The sequence below is a fragment of the Equus asinus genome, chromosome 23, assembly GCF_041296235.1.
Source record: "Equus asinus isolate D_3611 breed Donkey chromosome 23, EquAss-T2T_v2, whole genome shotgun sequence".
Classification (NCBI taxonomy): Eukaryota; Metazoa; Chordata; class Mammalia; order Perissodactyla; family Equidae; genus Equus; species Equus asinus.
In genome coordinates, this window is record NC_091812.1 from 47,742,166 (window position 1) to 47,758,594 (window position 16,429).

The following is a 16,429-nucleotide window of genomic DNA, read 5'->3' on the forward strand; positions in this document are numbered from 1 at the left end:
AACATCTAACACAGTACCCTTCACACAGTAAGTGTTCAACAGGAAGGTTACAGACGGATAGATGGATGGATGGATGGATACTGGTCTAAACAAAGTTAAACGGATTACATCAAAGCAGAGCTTCTCAGGATCTTTGACACACTAATGAAAACTAAGGATACATCATACACTGTTTCCTAAGTTTATCTGATCACAGAACACCTTCTATTTACAGCAATAGTTAATAACTTTTGCCAACAATACTGTTTTAGGAAACTGTGTTCAAAATGCAGTAGCACAGCCTCAATAACAAAACAAAAAATAGTATGTTCTCAACATTCCCAATCACACCAGCATATCTGCAAAATCTGTCGTCTTGTTAAAAGGATGACATTTTGACTCTTAGGAAAATATATTTGTTAAGGTTTCCTGTATCAAATGAGTAGAAATTAAATAAAGATATGAAGGTGAAGCATGGGAAAGCACTAAAGGAAAGATAAAGAAAACGTATCTGTGTGCTCCTCTATACATTCAGGATGTTTGTTACAGAAATAGTGTCTTGCTCACCTGAATAAAGTTACTATATTCTCTTTAGTTGCTACCACCTCTTCCTCCGGAAGCATACTCAAAATTGCAGCTTTCAAGAACACATATGTTGCCTTGAAGAAAAGAAGAAAAGCAAGTAATTATAGAACATCCCCAGGTACATGACATTTCTACTTTGCAAATCAGGAATGACCTGCAGATCTTCCAGATATAATACTTAAGAGGCATCAGAGAAATAAAAGGAAATAAAGTCTTATATTGCTTACTCCAAAGGAGAGCAACACTTTTCAGTTAATTTTGATCATTTTCCTTTATACACCTATAGCGTTCATGGGTGAGAAAGTGGACAGAATGAACAAGAGATGACTATCTCATTTCTCCCAACTTCTCACAAATGGATCAGAATTAATTTTGATTATTATGAAAAGCCTTGTCATCAGGGCACGGGAATGTCTACAAAAAATTACCAAGATTATTGATATTTAGTAACTTTTAAATATAAGTGCAGTTCATCTTCAGAGGTAAAGCCTCTTTGTCGAAAGGACCCTTTGGATGGCTTTTAAAGCACGTACAGCTGAGGACAGTGCTTATAAACAGTAGATACCTCATGCATAGCTCCTCCTTTGACAGATCCCTAGCTGAGAAAACAGTGTCCGTGTGAAACTACTGAACAGACAGTCCTAAATGAAAATCATCCTGGACACTTATCAGCAAACAGCCCAACATCAATGCGAGCACTGCACTTTACCTTGGACCATTTACTCTCTTTGCAAAGCAGATCTGAATAGTAATATGCCTCCATCCAGTTTTGTTGGAACATATGAATCCACATCAGCTCCCAGTAACAGAGATGGTGAAACTGTTTCCATTCTTCTTGAACTGAAATGCATTTTCGATATAGCTCTTGTGCCTATAAGTCAATTGCATAAAGCTGATCATCCAGATATTAGACAAGGAGATAATAACCTAATGGAAAAATACATAAAATACTTTGTACAAAAAGAATAAAATCAGCACACATTAAGCCACTCAATACGATGATATGTTCCTTTCCTCACATGCAATGATAGTTAAGTTCTGCCTCTTTATTTCACTTCGTGACAGGGCTGTGGAACTGTATAATGGGGGAGTACGGAAGTTCTTTCCCAAGCGAGATATAAAACGCAGGAGTCCTTTAAGAAAAGACTGACAATAAAAGTCAGAACTTCCAGAGGGCAAAATATATTTTAAACAAAGATAAAGGCAGTGAACAGACTGGGAGAATATATCACTACATACACAACTGGCAAAGAATTGACCCACATACAATAATTTCATAAAATCCTTAATAAAAAGAGAACTCAGTGGGAAAACTGCCAAAGATATGAATAAGCAAATCAAAGGAAAAGATACACAAGTGACAAATATACATATGAAGAAGTTTATAAACTGGAAAACGTTAAATTTAAAAATCAGATTATCAGGCCCAGCCCCATGGCCCAAGTGGTTAAAGTTCCACATGTTCTGCCTCTGTGGCCTGGGTTCGTGGGTTTGGATCCTGGACGCGGATCTACTCCACTCACAAGCCACGCTGTGGAGGTGTCCCAGGCACAAAAAAGTAGAGGAGGATTGGCACAGATGTTAGCTCAGGGCTAATCTTCCTCAATCTAAAAAAAAGAGGAGGATTGGCAGCAGATATTATCTGAAAGCAAATCTTCCTCAGAAAAAAAAAAATCAGATTATCATTTTTCGGCCATCACATGGCCAAAAATAAAATATATAGATAATCTCCAGAGTTGGCAAACAGCACTGGAAACAAGTATTCTCATATCTTGACAGGAGTTTAAACGGAATAACCTTAAGTTAAGAGAGCAATTTGGCTGAATTTATCAAAACGCAAACATCTTTGACCTAGAAATCCTAATTATCAGAATCTGTCTTATATAAATACACCTGTGCACAGAAACATACACATGATGATATTTACAACAGCATTGTTTATAGTAACCAGTGTCTATCAATTGTGGCCACTTTAACAAGTATAGTATATCCATCCCATGGAATGAAACCCAGCCATCAAAAAGAATGAGAGAGATTCAGATATACTGACCTGGAAAGAAACCCAAGATGTATTGTAAGCAGAAAAAACCAAATCAAGAAAAACACATATGTTTGACCCCATTGGTGTTGAAGAAAATTGTTTCTAAGTATATTTATAGGAAAGGCTCTTCAGTCTTCTTCTTCAAGGGATTTAGTGAGGAATTCCCTTTGACGAGGAGTGCACACATAATACGGGGGGGGGGCTGTACCTTACGCAGGGGCTAGATTCCAAAGTCAGTATGTAATACTGAAATTGATAATAGTCAAAGTTTTTTGAAAAAATCCCTTAAATTGCCCACCCGTATTTTGTATATTCTACAATGGCTTCACACACTTTATGTGCAAATAAAGGTAGATTATGTTCAGTAATCTACTACATATAATGGAATGCATACACAAAACTAAATTTTGGCTTTTGAATTACAGATTTTTTCCTTAATTTCCGTCTAGTGCATAGAGCTGAATTCACTTAAATCGAATGAGTGTGTGATGCAACTCCACCATATGGACAACTCCCCAAATGACTCCCCCCAAATAAATTACCTCTTCCACATTCCCTTTCAGCAGCTGTATCCGGGCATGATAAAATAACATGAGTGAGCCCTGCGGAGAAAGGAGGAAAGCAGACTGTTCACTGGTCAATGCTGGCTGACTGATTATGGTTGAAACATACACGTGAAGTTCTCAGCATACATTTGGAAACGCCCGGAGGAAAGGTGCAAGGAGACTCTCTGCTTCCACGATATTCACTTCTCCTGTACCTAGAAATTTAACAGGAAAAGCCTCAGTCTTCAGGAAACACAGTAAATATTTATAATTAATTCTCCAAATTTCATTAAAATATAGCAAAGACCTATTCACGGAAAAGATGAAAACTGTTAATTTGCCATTCTTAAATTTGAGAAATAAAACAAGGCTCAGCTATGACTTTAATTTAAGAAGGCTCTTGAACAGACTAATTCTTATACACAGAAGTGGTTGTCTTAGATTACTAATTGGAATTTCTAGTTTTCATAGCAATATTAACTTAACCCAAAATTTAATTTCCTACTAAAAAAGAAACCTAATATGAATATGCTCAAATAGATAACCTTAAACAAGCTGTATCGAATTTTTTTCACCTGAGAACAGATAAAAAATATTCAATGAAGGAAACTCTCCACCCCTCTGCAAATGTGATTATGACAAATGTCATTATTTTCCGTCTTTATGCAAAAAAAAAAAAGAGTCAACAGACATAGCCTACTAGCTCTTAGTGATTTTTCTAAATTTTTTCTTACTCAGATGAAAGGTAAGCAACTTTCAATGATGTAAAATATAATCCAGTCCTTACCAAGTATCAGGGAGATATAAGTATGAAAAGCTAGGATAGTTAAGCAGCATAGTGAGGACCTCATGCTTCTTCCTGATGCACCTTCTCGTAATTGCAAGAGGCCCAATTCCTGTGGGGATGAAATGCATTTTAGAAGGAGAAGAGCATTACCAAAAGATCGCATTCAGCTACTTTAAAATACTAGTTCATGCATCCCCACCCTCCAGGACAGCGGGGTTAATTTTTTAAGAGCTTAGAACAGTGGTAATGTCTAACCAGAAACCAATTTTACATTTTAAACTGGCATAAGACAATCTCACAAATTCTTTTACATCATGTGATTCTAGGGAGAAAGGCAGTGCTCATTTCATAGAAATGCTGTATTTCTCTGAAAAAATATTAATTTATCAAAACATATTGAGGATTTAAGTGCAAGGCACTATGGTGACTGGGACCAAATATTGTTCTATGTCTTCAAACATCTTTCTAACTAATAGAGAAGACAGGACATGAGCACATGATTTTATGAGAATTGGTGAGTGCCATAAGAAAGATAAACAAATGATTCTGAGAGTTACAAAGACTTCAGTCTCACTGGGAGAGGATAAGGGAACACTTTGTGGAATTGATGACATTTGTCTCAAAACTAATGGATGGAGAGGCTGTCAAGAGAACATTATTTGGGAGGATACTGGTTGAGGAGGACATCCAAAGCAGAGATTAGCAGAAGCACGTAAACAGAGAAGAACAGAGCCTGTTTGGGGAACAACCAATTGCCCAGTTTAGCAGGAGCACTGGGGAAGCAAAGAGTAAGGTTGGAAGCTGGCTAGAATAGGATCATGGGGCCCTTGATCCATCCTATAGTTCGGACTTTACTCAGGAGGCAACTTAGAGCCACAGAGGAATAAGGTAGAAGATGAATGGTGAAGGGGAAAGGTAAGCATGAAATGCAGAGTCTGAATAGACAACATGAAGGGACCACCACAAATACATAAGAGCTTATGAAGAACTTGGATAGTAAAATAAATGGGAAGAAAACTACAGCTTCTTGTACAAGTTCTCATAAATTTCCCAAAACCTGCTCTCTTGACCAACCAAGACAACGTCTGCAACAAGGCAACCGTGGTAACAGCACGTTGAGTGTTATGATTAATAAAAATTATATGCTCCAAAAACAACCACACAGAAAAATAATGCATAAAACTTATGGAAAACAAATTTCCTCACTTAGTTTTATAGCGAAATTTCTAAAAACACAAGGAAACCCAAAATACTGCAACTATGTTTGATGCATGTGAATCATAAAATGTTAGACATGGAAATTTGGCCTAATTTCCTGGTTTCACAGAAGACAACTCTGGGGTCACTAAAATGTTAAGGAAGCATATTTTAACCACGCGAGAGTACTAAAATTCCAGCAAGCAGCAATATTAGTAAAACATAATTTATGTTTAAAGATTGGTGCTGACCTAACATCTGTTGCCAACCTTTTTTTTTTTCCTTCTTCTCCCCAAAGCCCCCCAGCACTCAGTTGTATATTCTAGTTGTGGGTCCTTCTAGTTCTGCTATGTGGAACGGTGCCTCAGCATGGCTTGATGAGCGGTGCTAGGTCCGCGCCCAGGATCCAAACCGGTGAAACCCTGGGCCACTGAAGCAGAGCACACAAACTTAACCACTTGGCCACGGGGCTGGCCATAATTTTTCATTCCAGAATTTAGGTAACAAAGATGAAAAATCTTAACTTTCAATAGTTTGAAACTGTAACCTCCTAGAAAATATGCTCAACAACCAACAGTCCTTTACAGTCCTACAAACAAATTGCCTATAATTGTCATGCTAGTTATGAGGACATGTTGCATTGCCCTCATATTCAGTAAATAATCTTTTATCTTCCTTGCCAAAATTAAAATAAAATTAAATTTGTACCCTGTTTCCAGAAAATCCTATAAATTCTAACAATCTGATAATCCTTGCTGGTAAAAGGGACAGCATCTGCAAGAAAAAAGAAAACACAAGTATATTTATGTGTTACTGTATCTAACTGTAGATAAACGTTAAACTCCAAACAAATGTATAACTTTTAATTATAGTAATATAAAACATTAGAACCAAGTTTAAACCACTGGACTTGTCTCAGTCATCGCATACTGTACATACTATCGTCATTACTTATAGAATTAACTTCACTTAGCTAAGATAATGAACCTAAAAAAATTTTTTTTAAACCTGGCCTTTACAGAATGCTCTAAAGAATATACATGCTCCTCTTATGTGGAGTGATGAAGAGATGAGAAGGCAACCCCTCAGTGGCCACCTTCTTTGAGCATCCTTTTCCAGAATGCAGAAGTCTGCTGCATTCTGCATGATAGGCAGGGACCATGTGGAAGGGAACAGCTGTACTACAGCTCCTTTCTGGGACATCTCTGAAGAAGAGTGGCGAAGCGAAATCCTCCCAGCACAGAACTTCAAGCAATGTACCTGGTTGTTCACTTTGCTTGGAAGGAGAGATGGCCATACGTGTGATTATATACTGACTCATGGGCTATAGCCAACGGTTTGGCTCCATGTTGAGGAATTTGGAAAGAACATGATTGGAAAATTGATGACGAGAAGGTCTGGGGAAGAAGTATGTGAATAGGCCTCTCTGAGCGAGTGAAAAAAATGTGTGCCCCGTGTGAATGTTCACTGCTGACCTCAGCGCAGGAGCATGTTAATAATTAAGTGGACAGGATGTCCCGGTCTGTGGATACCGGTCAGCCCCTTTCCACAGCCACTCCATCATCATGAAAAAGTGGCCATGGTGGTGTATACACTCGTGTGTAGGATTCTCTTTACTACTTTATTTTCTCACCAATTCCAGTCACACTTTAATAAAATTTCAAAATCTCCAAATAATATATTGCAATTTGACAGATACCTAGTCAAACTCTTCATCTCCTCCAGAACATCAAAATCATTTCTCAAATTCTATCACTCCCTCACCTATTTTCAATTTTGGAGCCACCACTCCTACAGTAATAATATTTCTGATGTGGAAATGGAACTGGATTCCAAGCTCTTTATTACCAAAAATGTTATTAGTCCATTCAGAGTGCTACAGGATTCCCTCATAGCACAATGCAAAACAACTCTGAGCACGTGCAGAACTTTACAACACACACTGGCCAACGTCCCCACTGCGTCACGACACAGAACAACTGATCCCACTCTAGCCACTTGCCAACCAAACCCAGGGAGAGGCTCAAATGAGTAGAGAAGGCACTGAAAACCTCAGGTACTTTTACAAAAGGTTCTGGTTGCTTTATACTGATCTACTTACCAAATTAAAGGCCCCTATTCCAAGCTTGACACCCCCTTCAAACTCATAGAAGAACTGTTGTTCAACTTTGTTCTTCTGAATTACATGCAGGATTGAAAGACATTCTCTGGATCAAAGAAAAAAGTTATAGTGTTAAGTTTACAGTGACTCTGAAAATTAATGTTAAATCAAGTTTCACACATACATACTATACAATAAATATCATTAGTCAAAAAATGGCAAAATTTTTAGATGGATGATGCTATGCTGAGTTCACTCTTAAGCCTACTGGGTAATGATCGTTAAGGAAAAATGACACACCCATTTTGACACTGTTTATCAGGACCAATCTTTCTGGGCTTAAAGCAAGAAAGGGTTCAAACATCAGCAAGTATGACTCCAGAGTCACAGGACCGCAGGACTGCCATCTCACAGCTTCCCAGCATTGTGTTACAGGAGACTTCCTAAGAGAGCTCAGATCCTCAGCTGCTGTCAACTTCAGCAATGCTGCCTTCCACCCAGACACTGAGAGGCTACTGACAAAAAGATCTGAATTTTAATGTGATCGCCATGGTCTCAAAGAGACCAATAAATTAGAGCTTGGAACTAGGACAGACTCAAAGAGGAAGGCAAATTCCATCACAACTGCCCCATTTGTTCTCTTGCTTTTTTCTGTTCCATACAAGCAAATCTTTCTGATTTCTCGCTTTCATTTTTTTTCTATACATTTCTCTCTTTCCCTTTACATCTTCAAAAGGCAAATGCAAATTAAAACAATGACAAAGGTATAAAAATTGATAATAATCAGGAATTGCTTACCAAATTGACAAACATACTTTTTAAAAGGTAATGAAGAACTAGATATCGTGTATCACGCAGCGTGATGTAATTACAAAGCACGCAACTTCATTTGTGAGGTATATTCTAGTCAAATACATTTAACCTGAATCTTAGTTAAGACTGTAGATCTAACTTCCAGTTTACAAGAAATATAAGTGGTTGGAGGAACGCAACAGACTGAATTATGCCCCCCTCAAATTCCTATGTTGAAGCTCTAAGCCCCAATGTGACTATATTCAGAGACAGGGATTTTACGAGGTAATTAGGGTTAGGTGGAACATAATTGATTGGTGAGCTTATCAGAAGAGAAAGAGAGAGAGAGAACTCTCTCCCTGCCACGTGAGGACATAGCGAGAAGGCATCTCCAAGCCAGGAAGCGAACCTTCACCAGAACCCAACCCTGCTGGCCCCCTGCTCTTGGACTTCCAACCTCCAGAACTGCGAGAAAACCAATTTCTGTTGTGTAAGCCACCCAGCGTATGGTATCTTGTTATGGCAGCCAAGATGACTAAGACAAAGAACAAGCGAAAGGAAAACTCAAGGAAGCCACCAAACAAATCCTGTGTGATATTCTGCAGGACAACTGGCTTGGGCTTTTCAATAACTGTCATGAATACACAGACTTTTCTAGAATAAAATATACTTAATGGACATCACAACCAGTTGCAGTAGATAGTCTCCGGTTGGATGCTGGCGTAGATGCACGAGAAGTAAAAGAAATCTGGTGGCCAACTGGGAAAATCTGAAGATGAATTATTAAATGAAATGAAGATTTAGTGGCATGAAAAAGTAAAGATCATTAATGAAAAAAGCAGGTTACCAAAGAGAATGTGCAGTGTGATCTCATTTTGGTTAAGACATACATATATCTTTAGATGTGTATAGAAAATATTCTCAAAGAATATATACTAAGGTGTTAACAGCTGCAATCACCGAGTGGTAAGTATATGGGAGGGAGAGGTGTGTGTGTGTGTGTGTGTGTGTGTGTGTGTGTGAATATTTGCTCATCTACATTTTCCTATTTTCCAAAATATATATGCCACTTTTGTGAAAATAAAGCATTATTTTAATTATTTTTAAATGGAAAAACCAGTGCTAGCAAAGGTAAGAACAAATAGACACATTCATTTACTTCTGGTAAGATGGTAGGTACAGCTGGAAAACTGTATAGCTGGCAAGCAGAGGCTGGCAAACTATTGGAACATAGTCACACACACTCATTTCCTTATTGTCTATGACTGCTTAGGTACTACCTGAGAGTTGAGTAGTGCAAGAGAGATCTTATAGCCCACAGCTGAAAATACTTACTCTCTAGCCCTTTAAGAAAAAGTCTGCCAACCCAAATTACTCTTCAGAATAATTTTGCAATATATATCAAAAATCGCAAACATGTGCATATCTTTAACACAACAAATCCAATTTTATTCTAAGGAAATAGCATGGATACACATAAAACTTTACCTATAAGGAGAAATATTATATAACTATTTATAATAAAAATTTATAAACAAACTAAATAGGAAACATCAGGAAATCAGTTAAGAAAACAGTCACATGAGTGCATACATTTATACATACACACGTGGTACAACCACATAATGGAATAGTATGCAGCCATTAAAAACCATGATGAATTAAAAACATTGAAGGATCTAAAATTTTCTGACATAAATGAGAAAGGAAATTTCAAAATGACACAAAGCATGTAATTCTATTATATAAAAAGATAATTATATATGCTTACATACATGTATAAAAAACCTCAAATGTCAAAATATCACCAGGATGGTGGGAAGTGGATATTGTGTTCAGAGTTCTTTTCTTTTTTTAATCAAAATGTAAATGTTCTATTTTCTGGTAACAGATGATTGTTACAAAATTTTCAAATAATAGGGAGAAAACATAAGTGCCTCTGCAAAACCATCCCACAGAGTGATGGTCACTGTTAACATCCTGGTACATAGCCTTCTAGGTGTTTTACTAAGAGTGCAATCTTACGGGCTGGCCCGGTGGCATAGCAGCTGGGTTCTTGTACCCCGCTTCAGTGGCCCAGGGTTCGTGGGTTCCAATCCTGGGCATGGACCTACATGCCACTCATCAAGCCATGCTGTGGCAGAGCCCCACATACAACAGACAGAATAATACCAGCACAGATGTTAGCTCAGGGACAATCTTCTTCAAGCAAAAAGAGGAAAATTGACAACAGATGTTAGCTCAGGGCCAATCTTCCTCACCCAAAAAAAAAAGAGTGCAATTGTTAAAAAACCCCAGTAGGTTCATATGGTACATACTGTTCTATAGGTTATATTGATGATTTTCCATGAAAATACATGAAAGCTACCTTATTCTTTAACAAGTGCATATTATTCCATTCTGTGGAATAATTTATTTAACCAAATTCCTATTGTTAAATATTTAAGTTGTTTCCAAATTTTCCCCATTATAAACAATGCTGTTAAGAGTGCTCTTGTACATTTATCAAGCACTTTTCCTACATCAAGTACTGTAACTATTGTTAATCTACCCTAACTGTCCTTAGGATAAATTTCTAGGAAAAAGACTTCTGTGATCAAAAGTGATGCACATTCTTAATTCTGATATATAATGCCAGAACATCCTTCAGAAAAACTCTATTCAGACTCCCATCAACCTATGAGCTTCCCACACTGTCCTGAGTAATTTATATCAGATGAACATTTGTACTTTTTATTATGTATTTTTATTATTTTTATTTAGTATTTTTATTATTTAGTATATAAAAATATTTAGTATTTTTATTATTTTTCCATAATGAAAATTTAAATCTTTATTTGATCAAGTAAATCTTTTATGGTTCCTGATTTTATGTCACGCTTAAAAAGGCTTCTGAATTGATGTCATATATCTAACGATATCACGCACTGAGCACACAACGTCACTTCTATGGTGTCCCTGCCAAAGATACAAAATCTGAATTGAATCATGAAGAAACTCGACATAAGCCCACACTGAGAGATGTCCTCCAAAGTAACTGGCCAGGATTCTTCAAAAATGTCAAGGTCATAAAAGACAAAGAAAGACTGAGGGATTCTTCCAGATTAAAAGAGACCAAGGAGACATGACAACTAAATGCAACATCCAGGATCCTGGATTGAATCTTGAACCAGTAAAAGGACATCGGTGGGAGAATTGGAAAAATTTGAGTAAGATCAATAGTTAATAATATTGAGTCGATGTTAGTTTCTTGATTTTAAAATTGCACTGTGATTCTATAAGATGTTAACATTTGTGAATCTGAGTGGAGAATATATGAAAATTCTCTGTTAAATTCTGAAATTGTTTCAAAGTAAAAAATGTAACAATAAAAGTTTAAAGGACTTTCTACTTAGGATTATAAAAAACTACTTTCCTATGATTTTGCTAGTACTCTTTTAAAAATATTTTAATATTAAATCTATACAGAATTTACTTTCGTATAGTCTTTTTTTCTGAAATGAAGAGCCAATTTCCCCAAAACTACTTATTAAGTGTCCATCTTTCTTCACTATTTTGAAAGAGCCCTACGTTTAGAAAGGAATTTAGTATATTTTGAATTCCCAGGTAAATGTGTGTGTGTGTGTACACATGTGAGCACATGTGTGGGTACATGCACACACACACACACACACGTCTGTTTCAAAACCCTATGTTCCATTCGACTGATATATATGTCTGTGCCCTTACAAGACTATTCTAATTCCTTCAGTTTTTAAAGTTTTGATGACTGGAAAAGCAATCAACTCTTTAACATTCTTTTATATCTTCTAAAAAATATTTCAAGAGGAAAACCAAAAACAATATGCCAGGTTCCCAAAATTCCCCACCCCCTCCAGGATTCTGAATGGAATATAATTCTCTGAAGTCATCTTGGGTAAAATTATCTCTTAAAATACTAAACCTTGGTTCTGCTTCCACTAATGGGGATCTGCTTCCAGTAATGGCAGGGTAGCTTATATTAAATTAACTCTCCCACAGGTAGTAATTATGATCTCTGGGAAAAAACACAAAATACATATTTAAAATGTATTTGCAGGCAACGGAAAGTGAAAAAAAAAAAGGTAGGCAGAACCTGGAGAAGAGTCGAACTTTGAAAGAAGGGAACAACTCTTGGGTGGACTTTGCACTTAAATCACCAGTCACCTGAAAGTACTCCCCAGTCCACTCAAGGTGATGTGCCTAGAACTTATACAGAAAGCCATAGTCTTATTGGCGTGCAGAGTACAGAGTTCAAGACAGCCAGAGTAGCCATAAGATAATGGGGGAAATTTCAGATAGGGGAGAACCACATAGGAGGGAAACACCAAAATCTGTGTTAAAACTCCACTCAAATTCTCAGCTGACCCGAGAACTCTGTAGCACCAGAGAGATTCCAAAGAAAAGCAGGAGCAAGACAGGAGAAATAATGGAGACAAGACTTCAGATGCTACCCACTGCTAAAGAGTACAAGTTTAAAGTCTAAGTCTAATCAAGTTAGAAGCTTCCTAGAACAAAAATCAGCACTCTTCTAAGAAAGATAACAGAACCCAGAGTCTCTACAATGAATCAATATGTAGTGTACAATTAAAAAATTATTGACATGAGAAGAAACAAAAAATATGACATTTCAATAGAAAGAGCAGGCAATAGAAACCAACCTCAAGACAGCCTGGATGTTGAGATAATATGCAATCTGAAAAAAATAATCCTTGTTTTCTTAATGAACACCTCAATGACCTGTTGAACAAAATCAGGCTGACTAACATGTAATTTGAATCTCAGAAGGAGAGTAGTGAGAATGGAGTGGAAAAAAATATTTGAAGAAGTAATGGTCACAAATGTCTCAAAGCCACATTTAACCACATCACAGTCAAACAACTCTTTAGAACCAAAGATTCAAAAGAGTCTTCAAAACAGCAGGAGAAATGACACATTACAGAGAGCAGAACAATAATACAAGAAACAGCTGACTTCTGATCAGAAACAGTGGAGGCCATAAGACAATGGATTGGCAGTTTTAAAGGGTTGAAAGAAAAGAAAACAGAAAAAAAGAAAACCTCGTAACTCTGAATACTATACTGAGCAAAAATATCCTTCAAAAACGAAGGCAAAAATAAAGACATTTTCAGATAAATGAAAAAAGAAAATTGTTGAAACAGTGCAGATGCACTATAAGAAATGCTACAAGGAATTTTTCAGTCTGAAAGTATGCAGTAATAAATGAAGAACACTAAAAATGGCAAATATATAGGGTAAACATAAAAGACTATAACATAAAACTATTTAAAGCAAAAGTTTGATGCTGCATTGTGGGGTTTATAATATAAAACACAACAGGTAGTAAATGAAACTATACTTTAAAAAAGTTCTTGTATTTTATGTACAATGGTACCATATTAACTCTAAGTTGACTGTGATAAGTTAATAAGGATACTGTAATCACTAGAGCCACCACTAACAAAAATTAGAGAAGGTTACAGCTAAGAAAACAATAGAAGGATTATGATGGAATATATAGCTTTTAAATTTCATTAAAGCAAAAGAAGGCAGAAAAAAAGGGTGGAAAACAAATAAGGCAAAGAGAAAAAGCAAAATGGTAATCACAAGTGCAAACATATCAACGGTCATACTGAATAAAAAGCAAGGCTCAACTATGTGCATCTACAAGAAATGCAAATTAAATATAAAAACAAAGATAGCTTTAACATAAAAGAACATATGCCATGCAAACCCTAATAACTAAAAAGCATAAGCAGCTATATCAGTATCAGGCAAAACGGACTTCAAGACAAGGAATATTATAAGGAGTTAACTTGGGACATTTCATAGTGATAAAATGGTTAATTCATTAGGAAGATAAAACAATTAAAATACATAGGAGCCTGATAACAGAAGTTCTAAATACACAAAGCAAACACTGGCAGAACTAAAGGGGAAAATGGATGACTCTAGAATCAAAGTTGGAGATTTTTAACATTATGAGTAAATGGTAGAACAACTAGATAAAAATCAGTAAGGATACAGAAGAAGATACGAACAACACCCTGGTCACTGTAATTGAGCATTTAAATCACTGCAGGAAAGTCTATTGGGGAGCATTGCTTGAGAGTCTGGATCAAAGACATAGTTGTCATTCTAAATTTATAAACTATTTATAGGAGGAGAAACTAAGATTATCTAATCAGAAATTACGTCAGTAGCTTTCTTTTCAGCTATTTTTTCTCTTAAAATTGTATTTAAACTTAAATTCTTTTGTCCTACGGCATTGAATACACATTCAGTAAGCAAAAAAAAAGCGCATTTTTAGCAACACCAAATTTTAAAAACTAGTCATACTGAATGAGAATTTTGAAGTACAAAGTGGTAACAGTACAAGAATCATTTAAAAACCACAAGAAGGTGGTCAAAAATGTACAAACTCCCGGTTACAAGATAAAAATACACATATATCTTAATTCTTAACTTACTTATATATTTGGTAACTTGTTCTAATTTTGAGTCCACCTTTGATGAAGTTGATCATATTTTCATCCTGAAAATAATTCAATTGAATAATTAGATCATTTAGCAAAAGATTCCTAAACTGTCCTCACAGCTGTGTATTTGCATGATTAGAACAACACAGTTTCATCTGAGGACATAATTTTTAAATTAAAACATTCTTCTTACTTTACATTTGAAATGCTTTTTTGAACTTTTCATTCCAAGTTAGATGACAACAAAAAGAAAACATTTTAAAAAATCCTTGCCTTACTTTAAGGAAGTAATAAAGGAAGTAATCCTCGCCAATTAGGGGCCATACAGGTTAGTCCAAATCTACCTTAATAAACATCATCATCTGGTGAAAATTTTCTTCTGGGTTCAACGGAATTCAAAACGGCTGACTTTAAGGATATAGTCAAACGCCGAACTTTCCCATCCATCATACCCCAGTAAATGGGATTATGGTTCTTCTTTCACAGGGTATTTTAGCGAGCAGAGTCTAAGTAACACTGTGAATTTCATTCATAATCATTTCCAGACCAAAAGCAACCGATCGGGATTCTAAACTGGTTGTCACTGATACGAAATCTTGTTTGGGGAGAAAAAAATCACTTCACTTCTCTTTGCCTGATGGTCATCGACCATAAAATTGAGGCATTTGGCCTAGATGAATGCCACCCTCAGAGTCAGCATTCTAGGATTCCAAGAGAATCTCTCAACAAATTATACTAAATAACTGCTTGAAGGGGGATGGTGCTAAAGGAGACAGTCTCATGTTTCATATTTCCAAGGAGAATGTTTTTCCAGTCTATTGATATTAGAAAGATGCTCTGGTATTTATTTCCTGTGCACTTGAGCATCCTTCAGAAGCAAAAGCAAAACTGATTTTAGTTTGCTAATTTCATTAATTACTTAAATATTTAACATTTAAATTATTATAAGAATCAATAGATACAAAATTCACTATACAACTTAAATGTTTATCTTCTTATTTTAAGGAATCTTATGATTACACAAGTTCCAATACTGGCCAGGAAAGAACTGCTTAAATTAGATTAAAACCTGCCTCAAATAAGAATATTTCATTTCATGATTGACCAGACATTCACCAAGTGCCTATTTTATACCAGGCACCTGAATGCTAAATCAGACAAAAGCAATACAATGTGCTAAGGGATAGAGGCAGGCACACAAGTGGAGACATGCATAGGGTGTCATGAGAGCACAAAGGTGGGGGGTGGCATGGGGAGACCCACAAGAGCCTCCCACAAGTATCAGCACTTAAAGCACAAAAAATGATTAGGAAGTGGCCAGGTGAAGGAAGGCAAAGCAGATGTGAACTTTGCAAGCAAAGAAACACTCAAGTGGAAAGGCAAGGAAGCATTAAAGATCATGGTGTGCTTGGCCATCTGTGCATACACAGCTCAGCAGTGCTGCAGAATCTACTGCAAAGAAGGAAATGACCAAGGAGTGAGAAAGCTACCTCTACCCATGCCACTCAAGCATGCAACATACCCGCATCTGAGGACATTGGTAAGAGGGGAGTAGGGAATTTGCAGGGAGACAGCAGTTTAGTTTGAAAAAGCCTCCCCTATTTCTGATATTCTGATACAGCACCACTGCCATAGTCAATGAGAGCTACTAAATGCTGAAGCAGAGAAATGGCAAGGTGAGATTCTCATCTTAGAGAAGGTGCTCAATTGCACAGCAGAAAATGAACTGGAGGTAAGAGAGATTAGAGATGGGCGGTGACTAGGGTGCTGTGCAGTCTAGGGAAAGGGTGATGAGGACCTCCACTAGAACAATCATGGTCAGAATAAAGAGGGAGAGATGGAGGTACTAAATTTCCAAAGGGTAAAGAAGTATGACCATGAAACTGACTGAAATGGGGGCACAAG

The 16,429-nt window shown here is 36.6% G+C and overlaps 1 protein-coding gene across 22 annotated transcripts in view; it reads right to left on the reverse strand.

Annotated features, from left to right (window-relative positions):
- The window catches only part of TTC39B (tetratricopeptide repeat domain 39B), a 130,793-nt gene that overhangs the window by 18,451 nt on the left and 95,913 nt on the right, over window positions 1-16,429 (reverse strand). For all 22 annotated transcript variants that reach the window (XM_070495389.1, XM_070495397.1, XM_070495394.1 and 19 more), the window contains 8 exons: window positions 14,516-14,580; window positions 7,236-7,341; window positions 5,843-5,908; window positions 3,938-4,046; window positions 3,298-3,365; window positions 3,148-3,207; window positions 1,274-1,435; window positions 547-638 (listed from right to left, as the gene is read on the reverse strand). In XM_070495389.1, coding sequence (XP_070351490.1) covers window positions 547-638; window positions 1,274-1,435; window positions 3,148-3,207; window positions 3,298-3,365; window positions 3,938-4,046; window positions 5,843-5,908; window positions 7,236-7,341; window positions 14,516-14,580 — 728 coding nt within the window. The remainder of the gene's footprint in view (window positions 1-546; window positions 639-1,273; window positions 1,436-3,147; window positions 3,208-3,297; window positions 3,366-3,937; window positions 4,047-5,842; window positions 5,909-7,235; window positions 7,342-14,515; window positions 14,581-16,429) is intronic.